Source organism: Perca fluviatilis, chromosome 5 (assembly GCF_010015445.1).
Source record: "Perca fluviatilis chromosome 5, GENO_Pfluv_1.0, whole genome shotgun sequence".
Classification (NCBI taxonomy): domain Eukaryota; kingdom Metazoa; phylum Chordata; class Actinopteri; order Perciformes; family Percidae; genus Perca; species Perca fluviatilis.
The window spans coordinates 16133489-16153012 of NC_053116.1; the positions used below are offsets into that span (position 1 = coordinate 16133489).

The 19524-nt window shown below is 40.4% G+C and overlaps 1 protein-coding gene across 1 annotated transcript; it reads left to right on the forward strand.

Annotated features, from left to right (window-relative positions):
* Positions 1-1851: 1851 nt before the first annotated feature.
* On the forward strand, positions 1852-3325 carry LOC120559808. The gene is made up of 6 exons (XM_039801833.1): positions 1852-2165; positions 2239-2301; positions 2423-2527; positions 2602-2643; positions 2756-2887; positions 2960-3325. The coding sequence occupies exons 1-6, from the start codon at positions 1853-1855 to the stop codon at positions 3241-3243; spliced, it is 939 nt and encodes a 312-aa protein (XP_039657767.1). The 5' UTR covers position 1852; the 3' UTR covers positions 3244-3325.
* Positions 3326-19524: the final 16199 nt, after the last annotated feature.

A 19524-nucleotide genomic window follows, 5' to 3' on the forward strand; every position in this document is an offset into this window, starting at 1 on the left:
GTCTAACTATTACTCTCTTTATCTCTGCCCCCCTCCGGCACCATGATGGAAAACCCTGTGTTCTCTTTCCAAAAAAACTCTTTAAAACTTCTGTGAAATATGTACATTTGTTTGTGTTTACCCCAACAGCAAAGTCTTTTTTATGATAGGTCTGTCATTTATAGAAAGCAAAGCTAATACAGCATTCTGAAAGATTGTGTTAAGAAAATTTATCATATTCTGGAATGATTAGATATAAAATCGCTCATCTGCTGTTGTACTAAAGACAACACTCAGTTGTGTTCTCATGCCCACCACCTGAGCGCTCGCAGTGTTTTGTTAGACAGATTGATGCCTGTGTGTTTGGTGTAAACCCTGTTGTATGTGGCAGTGAGCAGATTCATTCTGACTGACAGCTGCTCAATATTCTTATTCATAAACACAAGCAGCAATCAGCATAAATCATGTCATACACTGCACTTTATACGCTTCAAGAAATATTTTTTTAACGACAGGTTGATTTGTTGTTATTTCTGTCTAATTGTCTAACTTGTCACTGATGCACACGCTTATGACTCACAAGCAACACGCCCAGATAATGGTCTTGTTGCAGTGGGAAATTTCCCTAACTCTTCCCAATAACTTGTAGGTAGCCTAGGGAACTGTAAGGATGCCCGTTTGCACTCAAGGTGTTTAAGATACTTCAGACTTCCCCTGACATATAGCCATTTTTCTGGCTGACAGCAACAAAAAAAAGCACCAGCAGTGGAAAGTCTTATCATGTTGAAACAGTGTCACTGCATGACTGCATCTGTTTTCCTCTCTGACACAGAGTGGACAATGACTTCAGGTGCTGTTTGAGTGTGGCATTAAAAGAAATAGGTCATTTTGACTAAATTCAAACTCTGTTTACCCAAATTACAAAACAACAAAAAACCTACAGTGAAGCTTTGTTTTTTTAAAGATTATTTTTTTGGTGCTTTTCCCTTTAATTTTTGAAAGTGGACAGGCAAGAAAGGGGGAGAGAGATGAGGGATGACACGCAATAAACAAGCTAAAATGTCGCCAACTGTCATTTTGTGCTCCTTTTTTCTTTTTTAAATATATGTTATTTATTTATTTATAGGGCTTTTCCCTTTTATTAGTAGTAGAGACAGTGGATAGACATGAAAGGGGGAGAGAGATGAGGGATGACACGCAGCAAAGGGCAGGAGGTCAGATTCGAACCCCCCCGCTGCAGGACTCTTACTGGGCAAGCTAGATGCCACCCCGTGAAGCTTTGTTTTTAATTGGCCATGTTTTAAGGTCTCTGCCTCATACCTAGTGACTTTTGGCACAAATAAAGTGCAAATATGCACAACCATACTGTATATGCATAGGGAGTAGTCTGGGGATTATATAAAGGTAGAATTTATGGCAAAACAGTGTATGCTTCTATGTAATTTGAGTAAGCACATTAATGTGTTTAATAATACACTGCTTTTAAAGTTTTACTTTAAGTAATAATTCATTAAATTAATAATTAAACAAAGAAGAAAGAAAGAAAGAAAGAAAGAAAGAAAGAAGAAAGAAAGAAAGAAAGAAAGAAAGAAAGAAAGGTTTTAGAACAACCTATGGAAAGATGGCAGGACTCCAAGATACAACCGTACCATCTGTTTAAAGCAACTGGGTCACTGTTAGTGCTCTCTCTGTTTGTCCCCTTTTATCGCCTCCACCTGCCACATAACTCTAAGTTACAGGTGTGCTTTCTCACAACTCTGGCAGTTCACCATCCACTTGACACATCTGACCTTGAATACACACATAAATGGCTGATCCAGTGCACAGCTATGCCACAGACAGCAAACAGAGCACCGATCCTTTCCAAAAGAAGATGAAGACTTCCTTGGTCTTTTTACTGGTGCATATATTTTGCCATCTTGGCAGAGCTCAGAAACACACCAGTGACAATGATATCTTGCTTCACGCTCCTAATGTTGAGAGCGGGGAAAAGAAGGCACAGACGCAGAGGCCCCGGACTGAAGCTGAGGGAGGTGACCAAGAGCTGCTGCTTCAGTCTGACATCTGGGCAGAACTGAGGAGTCTGAGAGACATGTTGGTGGAGCAGAAAGTAGAGCTGAGGCACCTGACGGCCAGAGTAACCACTGCTGAGATCCTGGTGGAGGCCTTGGAGAAGGAGAATTCAGGTACGCTGTAATAAAAGACTCACTTTATGACAAAATAGATGTAGCTGAGCTATCATGAGCCCTCTTGTTACAGCCATGGAGGCCAGGATGACAGCTGCTGAGAGCTTGGCAGAGGAACTGCAGATGGAGAATGACGGTAAGACTGTGCCATCCTTTGACACCATACCAAACCATAACTGAGGTATATTTGGGTTGAATCTCTGATTTGTAAACCTCTGTAAATTTCTGCTTTTTGTCACATTGTTCTGTCACTTTAGTGCAATCTACAGAGCTTTCAGTCACTCAGCAGAAGCTCAGCACTCTACAGCAAAGACTGACAGTCAGTGAAGGCAGCGTAGAGGAGCTGGAGAAACAGCAGGAAGGTAAAGGATAGGGTTCAGGATTTGTGTGATGAATTTTGTGCATATGGTTATGAATACGTGTCTCGTGATTTCAGGACAAACGGCTGCAGTCCAGGAACTTCAAAATGCCAACAAAGGTACATCATTTTTGCCTCTCTGTGTAGTATTTTGTGTACATGTGTGACTATATCAACAGTAAGTAAAGAAAGTAATTTAGGATTGATTATGCATTCTTTAACTTTGACACAGTGAGGAAAGTGGCTTTTTCTGCCTCCCTTTTGGCATCTGGTGATGGTAACACAAACGCAGACCCAGATTTTGTTCCACTCATCTACAAAAATGTCTTTACCAACATTGGACATCACTACAACCCAAACACAGGTAGGAAAAAATTTAATCAGTTTCAATGTTTCACTTCTATCAGTTGTGACTGTTTTTCTGTCTGTGTTTTAGGTTTCTTCACTGCACCAGTGAGAGGAGTGTATTACTTCAGATTTACTGGCCATGTAGCACACTCTGAAGTTGTTATGATAATGAGACTTGTCAAGAACGAACATCTTTTAGTTACAGCAGCTGACCGTCACACCACAGATACAGATGTGGAGGACAATGCATCCAATGGTGTAGTGTTGCAGTTAGAAGTGGGAGATGTTGTTTCGGTACAACTCGTGGGAAATGTTTGGGATGACCACTATCACAGAACAACCTTTAGTGGCTTTCTGCTCTTTCCTTTGTAAGATATTAAAATTGCCAACATGAGAGCTACACTAAGGGGCCAATTTGTGTAATTTCAATAATGACTGCCCAAGTGTCCTAAAAACAACACAAAAAAGTTATTTAAAAAAAAACTTTTTCTACCATAAAACAAGTTTATGAAAATAAAAAACAAAATAAAAGTTTGTATTCACCTCCCCATCTGCGTCTTCTAATCAATGATGAATAGGTCATTCTAAATAGTTTGAACATGTTTTAAGACATGTACAATACTCACTAAAATATAATATTGATAATTTGTGTCTGATATGGTGCATAAAGTGCATCTACTCTTTCTCCCTCATTGAAAAATCCTGAATCTATGACTATGCAAAATGTTGTAAACTTCAAAAGTCAAAAGTTTACTTGAATGTGATTGGCTTCCAAAGAAGTTTTGTTCATAGGTACCATACATGTCTTTACTGTAACTTTGGATGCAAGGTGAGCACAGAGAAACAGTCCCTCTTCAGTCGATTATTGTGAAAAGAAACTCTACACATAAACCATTCTGCACACTGAAGGCCAAACATCCAAGTGTAGTAACAATAAGAAAAGGACCTATTTTGAGAGGAGGGATAATTGAATCAAAAAAGAAGGTACTTCATGACTTTATGATTCTCACATATTAACCTCTGAGCTTTTTACACTCAAATCCATGCATATTAAATACTTTAGGCCTATGTACATCTTCATAGGCCTACTACACTGTACTACAGTACATGTGTATGTAAGGATGGATACTAACTGTAGAGGTAACTAACCTGCACCCTATTAGTGAGAATGGCTTTTTCAAACAAAGCTTTCTAACAAAAGCCCACTTTGGATAAGGTGGACACATTATGTTATGAAAAAAAGGGGGGAGGGGGGGACTCAACAAATTCCTCAGATAAAAGTGGAAGAAAATGACATCTCATGAATGTGATCATTGTTTCCTTTCCTTTGGTGTTTCACATCATAAACCTCCCGGAATGCAGCTGCATCAGAGTTTGAGCTTTGACTAAATCCATTCAGACTCTTTGTTGTGCAGTCATTCAGATCGCACAGGTACACACACACACACACACACACACACACACACACACACACACACACACACACACACACACACACACACACACACACACACACACACACACACACACACACACACTCTTACACAACACCACTCCTCAGTTATCAGTCATCTACAATGGCTCTGATAATCGTGATCAACACACAACACACAGCCATGCTAGCTACACCTCCATTCACTGTCAGTGTCTGTGATGAATTCTTTCTCTCTTTCTTTTGCTGCCCTCTACTTTCCCTGTTATTTCCCACAATACACAGAGAATACTATCAGCCAAAATTGATCTACAAGCTATCAGATGCCCTCACTGTAAAATTTCACACCATTGCTGGCAGGTAAGAGTGACACTGTGAAACACACTGCGGGTAACATTACTCCATATCTACCACTGTGAGGTTTGTTGGTTGTTAAGACTCCTTCTGTTTTCTGAAAGAAAAATGGAGGCCAGTATCAAGCAAGGAGCGCTCAAAGGAATAATTCAGCTGTGTTTATGGAAAGAGCCTGGAGTGCATTGGAGACGCGGTGTCTCTTTTGAATCTGATGAGGAGGTTAGATCAGACCTGCAGCTATGGTTCAGTTAAGGAGCGCTGTTAGTCTGATCAAACAGCTGCCAATATGAAAAGGACTGCCATATCCTCTCAGCACCCGGGGCTGTGTGAAATGAATACAGCCTCTCTGGTTTCCCTCTCACAGGCACCTCTTGGGTTGGAAACATTTTTTCATAATTACATTTAATTCTATGTTGTGTCCCCACAGTGCCACTATTAAGGTTAAGGCTATAAGCCGAAGAAGCTTTTCAACCTTTGTCATCGGGGCTTTTGCTCATTTAGAGGTAACATCATTGATCCGACTCTAAGAGCACGAAAGAACACGGAGTTGTATCCCTGTTATTTTCAATATTCCAATTATTCCCATGAACACAGGGTATTTTAATTGACTGTGTGTGTGATGTTGTGAAATCCCCTTTGTTTTGGCATAATTTAGTAGCTGATGAATCAGATGGCTTGAGAAAAAGATCTTAGCTATGAGTCTTTAATGAAAGAGGGTATTCACAATTTGAAAACCTTAGTTATTGTTTCATTAAGGTAGTCTTTTTGTCTCCCTGGGAAGCTTAAGGTGCGAAGGCTCATTAAAGCTGTGACAGTGCTGGGAAGGCTGTGTGCCTCCTCCATCTCACTTACAGCTTCTGCAAGAACTGTACATGTTTTGGTTAGAGCTGAGTTCACCACAAAAGGCTGTGCAAAGTATCTCTGATATCATTTGTGGGCATCTTCTTGGTGGGTCAGGATTTTGGTGGTAATACCAACAGGAAATCACACAGAAAAACAGCCAGCAGCAGACAGACATGTTAAAAAAGTTGGTGAAAGTGTAAAGATACTCTCATGCCTCCACTTGCATGCATGTCTTCTCACACACACACACACACACACACACACACACACACACACACACACACACACACACACACACACACACACACACACACACACACACACACACACACACACACACACACACACAGAACAAGGGTATGACAGTAGCTCTTTTGACTTTCAAATTAAAGGACAGATTCATTATAGGATTATGAAGTCAGCTCTGGAAAAGAGAATCAACATTTTGTGAGATTAGTATCAAATCTCCACAGATAATAACTAATTATGGGGTAATTTATCACAATAGCATTACTGCGATTGCAAAGCAAAAAAATAAATCAAGTATACTGTCCTCTTAACCTAATTTTCTGCACATTCACAGATGTGAGACAAATTAGTCTAAAAGTAGATATCGGTGATCTGATTATGATACATTTTGCTCAGTCTACCTTTTTATTAGCACTTTTAATGCATTACTGTTTGCAATGTGTTAATCATTTGTATATAATACCATAAAAAATATCAATCCATTCTTACGGGAGATCTTGGAAGTGTGCCATAATAGCAGTTTATGATACAGTTGTATGCATGTGGGAGCCCCCAGTAGGTGCCATTAGTCTTCTTTTCTGTACTCCAAAAACATGTTTGGTGCAGGCTAAGGCCCCAAGGCGAGCTGAGAGTAAATGTGCATTCCTTTCTGCCTGATTTAAAAAAGAAGTCTCATCTTTTTTTTATGCACTTAGTTGATCAGAGATGAGCAGGAGGCATTCCATGATCAAAATAATGACTATAGAAAGGTAGTAGTCATGTCACCGCTGTGGAAATGTACCTTAAATGCTGATTTCTTGAAGTTTCAGGTGCTCAAGGGAAAGTACGAAAGTAGTATAAGTGTTGAGAGATGGAAGATAAGAGCTGATTTCAGATTTAGTTTAGGACTAAGCTCAGACTAGAACATTCCTTTGGCAACAAATAATGTTTTATATCTTATACATGACATGTATGCATATACAGAATATTGTAATACAAAACATCCTGGTACCAAATGTACATGCAGTATCTTCTTCCGCTGCCCTGTTTGAACTGTGTATAAGGCAAAGTGCAAGCAACAAACACACAAAGAACCACACACGCATGCCGAGACTCATGCACAAGCACAGGTATGCACACAGAGGGCAGCTCTGAGCCAACAATTCAGTGCAAATGAAGCCCTGCACCGTGGCCACAGCCTGCAGATGCATATCTGCTTAGAACCCTGAAAACACCTGAGTGTACTCAGATTCAAATGCAAACATTGTAATTGACCAGACAACAGATGGGCTGCACAAGCAAAAACACAACAGAATGTTTTTACTAGATAAGCTTTGAGTCATATTAAAAATCTCATGAAACAAATGTCATTATTGAGTTTTATAATCGTTTGTTGTGCCCATGAAGTATATTATGATGGTACAACTACATGAAAGGTTGTTGACGAAGGCCAGAAGTATGGTTAGTCTGGAGTTCCAAATTCCTTGGCAATCACGACACATATTATGGTATTGAAAGTGTTGTTGTTGTTGTTGTTGTGCTGTTGTTTTGGCTTACAATAGAGCCTGAAAAAAGGACACAGTCTCATTGATGCAAGACACCTTAAACAGCCAGGCTCAGCATCGGGTGTCAGACCTGCAGTTCTGCTCAAACCTGGGTCACCGATCTGGCAAATAAAAGGAGCAGCAGTTTAGACCGGCAGATGCAGATGTGCCAATGTCCACCATCTCCAGGTAAGCACAGAAACAGCTTCTGGTGAGGACAGAAGAAGACTTCTACAAACTTAAAAATATTTTAAACCCCCAAAAATCAAAAAAACTAAGACTAAAACTAGAGAATTAAGACTACTGCTGTAACATTCATGCCCTGCAAGTGGTGCAAATTACAACAGTAATTTAAAAAAATAGTGCAACATTTTGGAAACTACGCTTATTCGCTTTCATGCCCAGAGTTAGATGACACTATTGATATTTCTTGGACTGACGAGGTCCCTTCCTATTGTCTTGCGAGGAATATATATAAAAAAAGGAAGGGTCAAGTGAGTCTCTGGTGCAAAGTTATCAATAACTAACCAACCATCAAACTGTTAATGCTAACATTAGCCAGCTCTATCAATAACGTTTCCTATTATTGACTCTATTCACCACATTTTATATGCTTCTGGACCTTTATCACTTCGCTGTCTAGTACAGTGGGCTACTTGTTACTTTGTTTGTCAATGAACTAAGTTAGCATTTGCACTTTGTTTAGCTAACATTAGCCAGAAATATCTCTATGCCCAACATTAGTTTGGAGATAAAACTGTTAACGGAAGAAATAATCCTTTAGTGTAAAAGAAACACACAGGGAGCTGCAGTGTTGGTGAGTGATAGCAAATGTTACAGCCTCTCTAGCTTAATGGTTGTCATGACTTTTGTGTGTGCTAGCTAATATAGACCAGATGACTAGTACAGATGTAAATCACTGAGACAAACAGAAAGGTATTGTAGCATACGGTTAAGTCCTCCTAGTTAAGGATATATACCTTACCCTGACAGGCCATATCATTGAGTACAGCCTGTTTTAATCAGAACCATAATAAATTGATCTGGTTATGTTTGCAGTCTGGTCAGCAATAATAGGTCGGACCTGCCCTGTTTGGTCATGTATCATGATGTAATGTCCCATATCTTGGACCAAACAGGCTTGAGTTGAGACAGACCCATGATCTGTTTGGAGACCAATAACAAGGAAAACACATTTAGATAAAAAACATTCAGCTTCACATAATGTGTTTTATCTAAAAGGTGAAACAACACATGATGTGATGGGTTATAGTGGGACTTGCCGCCCCATTAACTTGAAAGAACTGGCACCAAAGTCTGGCACCAATGCAACATTCTGATGCTGTTACGATGACGTAATGACCCTTCCTTCTTTTATATATTCCTTGGAGTCTTGTAGTCACCGTGAGGTTGCCAGGCAACCAGTGGAAGTGACTGTGCCCGCAAAGAAATAGTCTGGTGAATAGCTTAAAGTGGTGTCAATCTTTTAATCAAACTATCTGCAAAAAAGAGAATAAGGCTATTTCACAAAATTTTGAACTATGCATTTTATTTCTTTGCATTCGCATGGGGACAAAGTAGAAACCAGTTCCGTGAAATGTTTTGCATCCGAAAAAAAAAGACAAAAAAATAAATAAAAACAATGACGCAGCCTTATTTACCTTGGCATGGTGCTTATCTACCTTGATGACATTTGATTGCTGAAACATAACAGTTGGGTGGCCCTAAAAGGTTCACGAGAGTCAAAACCTGGATATACCACTGTGACTATCTACTGTATGTCAATCTCAGTCAGGCTTTGAAGTCGCAGTTCTGGAAACATTTTGTTTATTATCTTATGTTAGTCCTCGCTTTTCAAATCAAGTGACCTTGTTATGTGTGAGGTAAATTCATGATGGGAATAGATCTTACATTACCCAACAGCTTTGTGAGATATATCACCCCTGACAAAAGAACTTTTGTTTGGTCTGAATGACGAAATTGTGTTCCAGGTGCAATGACATAAAATCATGCGTGTGCATCTTCTTCCTGTTCTGTTGACATTTGACGACGTGGCCTTTTCTCTTTATGCACGGCAGTCTATTCAACCACTTTCAAGCTTCCTCCTCACATGAATATTTTTACCTGCAGGGCTATGTTTTCTGTGTTTTCGCTCTACTCTGCCTCATTGACTCTAATATGAGCTTCCTGAATGGGTTATCTTCAGACTTGTTCTCACAGGAGCTGATGACTCAAAATGATTTCAAAGATGCATGATGAGAATGCAGATCTTTATGGTCTGAAACAACTGGATTTGTTGTGATTTATCCTATAGACCCTAATCAAAACTTCAAAGACAGTTAAATGTAGCAAACACGGAACACAGAGGCCTAAGGAAAATGGCAGGACAGCTGTGTTTCTCTATTCTCTACTTTGTGCAGATTAGAAGCCCTGGGGTATTGAGGCAAGTGTGTTCCCCAGTCAGTCCACACCCAGTCATATTCCCTCCCCATTAGATCGGTTATGCAAAGAACAAAAGCTTGTGAAGGCAACTGAATTAGTATGAAAATTAAATTAAGAGTGACTTCAGAGCACAAATGGAAAATATTGACTGTGATATAGTAAGGCTCTGAAGTTTACAATGTCAAAAATGTATCGTCATCTTAAAGTAGCTACAAGGAACTTTTACATTTTCTGAAACTGTTTAATTTTCCATCTGATGATCATAAATGACCTGTAACAGCAAATGAGACTAACAGTGAAAAGAACGCTATTTTTATATAGTTTTTATTAATGCCTCTGCCCAGGTGTGTTTTTTTACGCAAAGTCACAAAATGATTTACGGCAGGTAGACGGCGCTACAGAGCACACATTCTGAAGGGTCACAGTTTAAGAATCCAGCCAGGTAAAAGGAAGCAGGATATTTCTTTATATAGGCCTAATTGTATTTTAATTTTATTTTAGAAGTTATCTGTTGTAGCTATGGCTGATATTGGAAAAGAACACAGAAAAGAAGGAAATTAAATTTAGAACAGCTAAAAGGGAGAGTGACAGAAGAACAGCCAGATGGATTGCCATGACATTTTGCACATAAATGAATGGTCCCCAGAGTATGAAGCTGTCTGATTTTGGTATCCCCTGAGTTTTCCTTTATAGCACCACCATGGGGTTGATATTTGTGGTGTCTTGACAACTGTTAAATGAATTGCCATGAAATGTGGTACACACATTCAGGATGAACACAGGATGAATTGTGATCCCTTTGATAAACCCTTGACCTTTCATCTTGTGCAATCAGCATATTAAAAATTGAATTTGTCCAATAGCAAACAGAGGACTGTCTGTACTTCGTCAATTGACCATGGCAGGGTTTTGTGGATTTTTCTTAAAATCTGTGTCGGGTGAATAAAAGAATTGGGGTTGGCTTTTTTTAAATGGTGTGTTTCTAAACGCACCATTTTTAAAAAAGCATCTAAAGATGTGCACGATGTCCCGTGTTGTAAAAGTGACGATTCTCTCTGACCAATTAGTTGTCTGCAGTGTTTTAACTCCACCTTTTAGTATCCGCTCAGCTTGCTTCAAACCCAGACCAGGGTGAAACAAAAGAAGTACCAGATTCCCGGTACTATCAACAACTTTTGTAAGTGGAAAACTGAAAAAGGACGGTTCCAAGCAAGTCAAGCAAAGCATTGTCATGGTGAGCATGTTAGCATGTTGACATTAGCATTTAGCTCAAAGCATCGCTGTGCCCAAGTACACAGACATAGCTGATAGTGTGGCTGTAGACTCTTAGTCTTAGGAACTATATCCTTCATACAAACATAGGATCGTTTGTGACCTTGACAGTCTGCACTAATTTATCTGCAATAATCTATTTGTGGTCAAAAGCACTGGAGGCGTGGCTTCATACCTGACATCAGCTGGCGCAAAGCATTCTACAAAAACTTCTCGGCTCTCACAGCCAACCAGCTGCGGAATGCATGCTGTCTACTCTAAGTGAATTTGAGTGAGGGTAATACATTTTCTGTGGGTGAGCAATGGGCAGAGTTGTACAATGATGAAGAGTTGAGGCTTGCCTTGGAAGAAACAATGTCACCCAAGTAATGATCTGGCTTCAAGTGTTTGTTATTTCAAAAGGCATTTTTCCTCTTCAAGGTGCAATCGTCATACAGTTGTGGACTGTGCTGTGGCATGTTGTACTCAAGGGAAAACATGGAGAGGGATTTGTTATTGGCATTCCCCAAAACACAGTCAGTCTATAAAAAACACACCCAGAATCCAAAGATAGTATGTCTGGATATGAATTTGGAACATAATGTGATTTGAATGATTAGCTTAAGATATCAAAGCAAAGATATTTTCTGGTTTAGGGCCTTTCACAAAAATCTCATCTCGCCTGGATGAAATTGACAGTTCCATTAGCTATTGTTCAAATTCTTTCAAAATAATTAATACATTTAACCCTGCATTCACCATAGAATATCTAGATGAAAGAGCCATGATTGCTTCGGACAATGCACTTCTATTTTGGCTAAAAATATACCTGTATTTTTTCTAGGCTTGGCATTGGATGCATTTGATCTTCCAAATAATGGACCCTTTAAAATAACGATGTTCCAGCACACAAGAACAGGCAGGAATCACCACATGACATGACAACAGGTATGCCTTAAACAAACTTGCAAACTCTGCTGTTTTCATGAGTGAGAAGAGGATAAACAAACAAAAGTGTTTACCACGTTTTAATTTGCAGTTTTGAATGTAATGAGCAGCTGCCAAATGCAACTTTTAGTGTCCCACAGTGTGTAGGAGCACTTATCCTTCCCATAAAAAAGAGGACAAGTCAACTTACCTAAACACTATTTGGGGCTATTTAAAGCACACTGTTGCATTTTGGCACATTTCGTGCACTATATGCCTGTTGACTGTTGCCACTTGATCAGTTGATTATAGCATGAGACACACGTCATGGCTGTTTGTACAATCAGTTCACCGTGAGACACTCTGTTTACCTAAGCCAGAAAGTCATCAGGAATCGTGTTGACTGTTTCCTTTGTTTTTACCAGCAGCAAGCAGCTGGAGTTTTGATGTTAAATCATTGTGTTCTTGGGTGTTAATGTAGGAGGATTAACCTGCCATCATGGCAACCCTTTTATTGCCGTTCTCCTACACATGAAAAGAGGCTTCCATGTGCAAATACAGTTATGCAGGTTGGCACAGAACTCTGAAGGAATGTGCTGCTCTTCTTTTTATTGAATGCATAAATTCAGGAAGTCCAAACATTGGCCGACAGTGCTCACTACCCAAGAGAATTCTCAGAAAGCATGTTACCAAATGTAAATGTGCACACTCAGTCAATCCCACTCACCCATGCTGGGATGATACCTCTGTCAGTGTGGCCCTCTCTGATGGAATTACTGTCATAGTTGGCATGATGACTCTCTTCAGGTGATAAAAGAGGTGTTGATACAGAAGCATCTGGCAGGCCTCTGAGCTCCAGACAGATTCTGCTCTCACCCAAATCTATCAAACCACAGGCAACATCTGTTTGGGCTGTAGAATAGCCTAGTTAGCTGATATTGTGAATTGCACTTGGCTTGTTTCTTGTGCAGAACAAAATATTGATTTTATTAACACAACTTAGATTAATCATAAATTCACCCTGTAGAGGAGTGTCCATACTCACCTAAGCCATCTTCATCATCTCCACGGCAGGGTTTTTCCTGAATATGTTGCCCAAGGCTTGCTTTGGAAAGGTTTTGATTGATCACCAGGATTTAGGGAGGAATCTCGCACAATTTAACACAAATCATGAAAGACCTGAGAGTAAACCACCGGGATGCTTGTTGCCAGTGGCATTTAGAGTTTTACACGGTTTGAAACTGTACGACTAGTCTTATTTGTGATGTTGACAGATCTGTTAATTGAGATTTGGTTGATGACAGTAAAAACTGACAGCCAATTTGATTGCTGTGTCAGATTAAACTTGTTAAGTTTCCCAGCGTTGGTATCAAACAGACACAAACTTATTAGAAATTATCATTCACGTATACACAAATGAACCCCTCACTGTCTCTTTGGTATGTCAGTGTTTCCCCTTTACTCAATTTCACACGCACACACACACACACACACACACACACACGCACGCACGCACACACACACACACACACACACACACACACACACACACACACACACACAACACACACACACACACATAAAAGCATGCAAAGACACTTCTTCAGTCTCTGATGTGGCCAAAACCCCTGGAGGGACCAAAGCCATTTTTCATGTAATTACAGAAAACCTGCCTGACTGGCTTTGAGGCAGCTTGTGGAAGGAGGTACCAAGTCTTTCTTACATTGTACAGTACATCTAACCAGTTTCTATTAGCAAAAGGTAATTTCAGTTGTTTCACTTTCAGTCGTTGGTCCAAATTTGTCGGGCACATCTAAGAGTTCTTATATATTAGGTGTGCCAGTGTAAATTGGCAGGTTGAACAGCACAAGTGTGAAATGTGTACTGGCAATATAAATCACCTCCTGATACTGCTTTCTTTTATAAAGCGTAATTTATGCTTGTAAAATGTGTTCTTTTGTTAGGGATAGAGTTGAGCATTCCATCTAAGACTTTTTGGCACAGTCTTTTTGTTATTTGGATGACAATTTGTCTTTAACGATCCAACAATTAGATTTCACCTGAGCTTTGTGTTCTCTTGTCTGGCCTCCATCTTTTATCCCACACGTGTCTGTAGTTTGAGCTTTCAGCTTTGCTGTTCATGCATGTGTTCACGAAAGTGGAATTTTTCCATTGTCGAAACACACAAATATATCATCATATGACCCAACACTGACAACTACAGTCTGCTACAGAGAGGGACAGTAGTAGAAAGGAATTTCCCCCAGGACAGATCAGTACAGACTCGGTGAACTAACGCTGTCTTTGGGGTGTGCGGCAAGCCTGCAGCAGCAACTGGAGGAGGCAGCTCTGAGGTAATGTTTGTCTCTGTCTCTCTTCAAGATAAACCTGTCATTAGAGCACCGATGAACCTGTCACATTCTGACTCTGTTTTCCTTTTTAATTCCTCTCAGAGAAAAAGTGCCGAACTTGGTGAAAATACAGAAAACATTGTGATCCAATGTTACACTCATCAGGAGCAGCAGAGGAGACTCTTTTTGGCTATAAGGGGACGACTTTTGCATTTTCTCATAATACATTAGCCCATTCTTCTTTTCCTGTGATGCCTTGCTAAATAATTGAGTCAGAGTTGTTTTAGCATGTTTTTGCCCCGAGGTTGCTCATTACCTTAAAGAGTTATGATACTCCTACTACTGTGTTACCAATTTTGTATAAAACTGAGACATGGTTATTCTACTGTTCATCTGACCTCACTGACTCTGTGGGTGCTCATGATTTTACAATGGCTGCATAGCTTCCCTATCTGCTGCAGCACAGTTGTTTGATGTCTTAACATGTCTCCCACTGCTTCCTTTGAAGGCCTGCCACCTGTAGCAAGCTTCCACCTGTTACGGGACGTCTACCGCTATCTCCTGTCATGCTTCATCTTGTAAGAATTGTAGCTCTTTTGCAAATTTGTTTGTCATCAGCATGGACATCCCAATTCTTTTGTTTATGTTTTTTTCAAGGCTGCTATAATTCATATTTTTTATATTAACAATGGATCACATGACTACTTGCATGTGAAAGGGGTTGCTCGTAGATGATGGACTCGTAAAAAATTGTCACCAACGCTGCAGTTCCCTTCAGCTCTACAGAGCTTTTTAGCATCTTTCAGCTCAATGTTTTGCTAAATATCAGCATAATAAACACATGAGAGACTTCTCTTAAGATTTCAAAATGATGAGGGAAGGTAATTTCTCTCAATAATCACCATTGTTTGACACGATTTTTGAAGAAGGCCCTTAATGGAATGCATCCTGATTCTCTCAGTCTGCTCTACTGGTGCCCTCTCAGCAGAAACCATCAGGTCTGGCACTCTGAGGAACCGCTTCCACTTCATCTAAGTTTCTGTCACAGCAGACAACGCTTTGTTCGGCCAGCTCGTCCTGTCACCAGACACCTACCCTTTTGAAAAGCTGTGATTTATGATTGAAGAGATCGCTCGGGTATCTGTGGCAACTGACAATGCTTCGGCTGCTTTTGTTCCCTCTTCAGGAGTCGCAGGTGACATCAGATTATAGTCTGGATCATATTTATACTCTTCTCCTTGTGTCAAATGTAGGCGATATACAACTCTGTCCCTGTCAGTGCATGGCAGGGTCATTTCTTTGGCTGCAAAAGAGCAAAGAATCTAAAGACTTCCTGCCAGAAACCCTTTAGGGTGTTTGTCACTCTCTGGCACAGTATCAGGAGTCACTACCCATCAGGCTTTCATTCTGGATTTAACTAGGCCAAGAGGAGACACTCACTAATGAATGGCCAGCTAAAGAAAATACCATTTGTATTGCCTGTGCTCGGTATTGTAAAGGCAACAACAGCAATATAGCATTACAATAACCATAAATCAACATACTGTAGGTATAAAGCCTCTGTAAAATCATTAAAGGCGAGTGAAAGTGATTCTCTCCCCTCCATCGCTCTCTTTCTCCTGCTTCCCTTTTGTCCTATTCTTTATCTCATTACCATCACTGAAGCCGAACTCAGAGCAGAGCATCCAGCTGTGTTCCCCTGCCCTACAGACAAACCTCTGACCCCGCGCTGAACTGTTGGATCATCTAGCACTGTCACAGCCTCATCTAGCACTGTCACTGAATGACTCCGAGGTCATTCAGTGCACATTACTTGTTTCAATTCAGTTTTCTTTAAGGTGAATTAGAAACTTAATAGTGGTTGTGTGCATGTACTGTAGGGGGATAAGTGACAACTGGAAAATATCTTCAGAGGAATGAACAGAATGACCTGAGATACCACCTGTCAGACATCTATACAGAAGCCTCTACCTTGTTTACAGCCAACAGTGGCTATTATTTACAGGGATTCAGAGACATAAAACATCATACAAGTGGTTATTACAGTTCATGACATCTGTAAACGCAATTAACCACATACAAAGGCCACTTTGTGACACATATACACAAATTGTAATTGTGCAGAACACGTTTTTTGTGTTGTTACAGTAAAATCTTTCAATGTCCTTTCCTGGGATATGCATTTCAATTCAGCAGCAGGGAAGGAAATGAAGATAACATGATTGAAAAGGTCTGTGGCACTGACTTCAAAACACTTTTGTCACCAGCATTGTGGGATACATATCAAAAGAAGTACTTTCAGGTATCTCTTTACCTCTTTTGGGTTGAAGGTGAGGGTGTTTCCATCTCTTGGCAAAGCATGAGTGGAGAGAGGGAGAAGATTAATGATATAATAGCTCTGACCACATGGTTTAGTTATTTAAACTGGCAGCATCAGCTCAAATTGTTTCATAGCTTTCTGCAATGATACATTTAGAAACATGTCTGGACAGGTTACAAGATGCTAGAGGAGAGTCTTCATTGTAACTCCTTCTGAACTGTTGAGCCAAGAGACGGGAGCTTGGAAGCTATGACACCATCAGTAAAGTGCACGCAGAATGTTTACTTGTTTGTGCACCTTTCCTTTGTTAATTGGTTGCCTAATATACAGATTTCATTTCAGTATTGTCTCCATTCTCACGTGAGGAAAATATTTCCTAATCAGGAGATAACAAGTGAAGCCTATAACGTGTGACGCTGTGGTTTATAATGAACCTGCCGTCTTGTCAAAACAACAACAAACAATTAAATCAAAAGGAGAAGCTGCCAGCACTGTGTGGGCAGGGAAATGGCTGTCAGGTTAAGAATATGGCTGGCTGAGTGTCATGACGCTGGATGAAGATCAGTGATATTTCCTAAGCGTCTCTGAGTTTTACGGGGTTGTAGTGAGTTTGGTGTTTTTGTTCAAAACATCCCGTGTCAGGACGCCCGAGACGTCGGAGGATTACTGTAAGCTTAGCTCAGGTGACGTCTTCTGGAGGAGGGGAGGGGGGAGCAGGTATGAGGGCCCTCTATAACCCTGTTTCAAACCACTCCAAAAACAAGGAAAAGTATCATATGGGTTGCTCAGATCATTTGAAGATACAACACTACACACCATCAAAGGCAGCTTTTAACACACTCACTGGAAGTTCTCATTACCCCATTTATCGGATGTATTACTGTTCCATGATTACATATTTCAAAAGCTTCCAAAGGCAGGTTAAGCGGGCCGGTATGTTCACTCAAATCGTTGTAAATGGCTCCTTCAAAATCCCCCCAAAGAGCTGATCCAGCCTGTGTTCTTACCTTAATGCCGCTGACAATACCTTGAAGCTATTTGACCACTGTGTTTACCTGTAAAATCAGATAGACCATGGGAAGTCAGATAGACAGCCCCCCCTGCAAGTGCCAAACAGTTGTGGATCTCTCTCTTGTGGGGAGTGGATATATTGTCTGCTATCTCTGGCTTCCATCGCAGAGTCTCAAACAGCACTCTGTTAAGAGAGTGCATGATTGAGCTCTGCGCCCATGCAGTATCTCTGGAATCACATAAAGACAACCTTGTGCTCTGCAATTTACTGTGCAGCGCTCAGGTGCTTGTGCATGTCTCAACCAGAGGAAAAACAAAAGTATGACTGACATAATCATGTGTCAGAAGATTTATGGTCAGAGAGCGAAGGGGAGAGAAAAAACTGGAGAGCATATTTTCTCGCTCCTCCTCCTCCTTCAAATTATTGTCTTTAGTGTTGTCCACTTGTTTGAGTGAAACGTTGGAAGCTGTTGAAACAGAATAGTTCACACACACACACACACACACACACAGAGCCTTGCGTTAATGAAGGCCCTGTAAAATGTTGATTTAACAACTCTTTCACTGTGAAATTATGAGTCATTTCCTTCTTCATTGGTGGTATATTGGTCTTCTTTGGAAGTAAACACAAGATGCTATCTATGTCATGGGTAACTTTAATTCTGTGAGTATATGTCATGCAGACACAAAAAAGAACAGAACAGGTAATACTGTATAAAGAAATATGATCCCTTTGTTCATTGTAATTAGGTTTAGGTTCATGAGATGAATTGGAAATAAATCCTGAATTCTATCACTGGTTTCAGCAAATGTCTGCATCATCGGTTCAATTCTGATTCCAGCTATCAATCTGATCATCAGCGTAGTCAAGGCCGATCTAATGATAAAACGAAAAGCATGATGGATCTTGCTTAACTATGTGTTAAAAGACTCATTGTTGGCTTTGACATTAATTGCTGGCTGGAGCACACTGCTGGGCCGCCCTGATGTATTGGGTCATGGGAGCAGATAGGGAAGCTGTGGCAGGCCTCCAGTAATAACACAGGGAGTGAGCCAGACTACCAACCATAAATCTGCTGCTACCACCAACTTCCAACTACTGCAGGTGATGGGTGAGTATGTGTGTGTGTGCGTGTGTGTGTGTGTGTGTGTGTGTTTGTGTGTGTGTGTGTGTGTGTGTGTGTGTGTGTGTGTGTGTGTGTGTGTGTTCTTATAAACAAAACTCCAAAGGGCAAGGCAACCCCACTTCACAGCAACATGGATATTACACCCCTGAACATTTTGGCAACCCTTGGTCCTGTTTATGGAGAAACATAGCTAAGAGTATAATTAGCTTTTCAGTGATCCTGCAGGGTGTCTGACTTAGGCTGCGATATCAAAGAAGGTGGTATTTTGTGCTTGTGACTCAATGGCGAAGAAGTGACTGTGGCCTCTGTGTGGTGGTGTTTTTGCACCTGACTGGAAAACACTGCAGGTGGATTAACTAGAACAGTAGCTAAACTACATTGTTTGTTTAAAAAAAAAAAGACATGTTATGCTGTAAATAATAGCATCAAAGGTTTGATGGTGTGAATGATGAATCCGCATTAGTGGAACCTAAGGGCACCTTGTAACCTTAGAGCACCACATTCGAAAGTATCCACACAAACCTGGGGTTTTGCCATTGTCATTCATATGTTAGATTACCGCAAGTGAAGGTATATAAGGGACACATATAAAGGATTCTGAGATGTACGTGTTTTGTTCATGAGATAATGTGATGTGCGTTTTACACACAAAACCCTAGTTTAGGTTTAACCAGAGCTTTTGGAGCAGCTGCCTTTTCTTATGCGCGAGTCTTTTGTATCAATATTATGAAAGCTGAAAGCTTTTGTCTGACAGAGACAAGCCTCTGTTTGTATCCCCTTCATGCCCTTTTCTCTCAGATTATCACTGCCTGTGGCACATGAT

Bases quoted from the DNA above. Each gene is read 5' to 3' on its own strand.
- LOC120559808 (XM_039801833.1), top strand. From the start codon at position 1,853: ATGAAGACTTCCTTGGTCTTTTTACTGGTGCATATATTTTGCCATCTT. The intron at 2,166-2,238 runs GTACGCTGTAAT...CTCTTGTTACAG, and splicing joins CTTGGAGAAGGAGAATTCAG to CCATGGAGGCCAGGATGACA. The intron at 2,528-2,601 runs GTAAAGGATAGG...TCGTGATTTCAG, and splicing joins GCTGGAGAAACAGCAGGAAG to GACAAACGGCTGCAGTCCAG.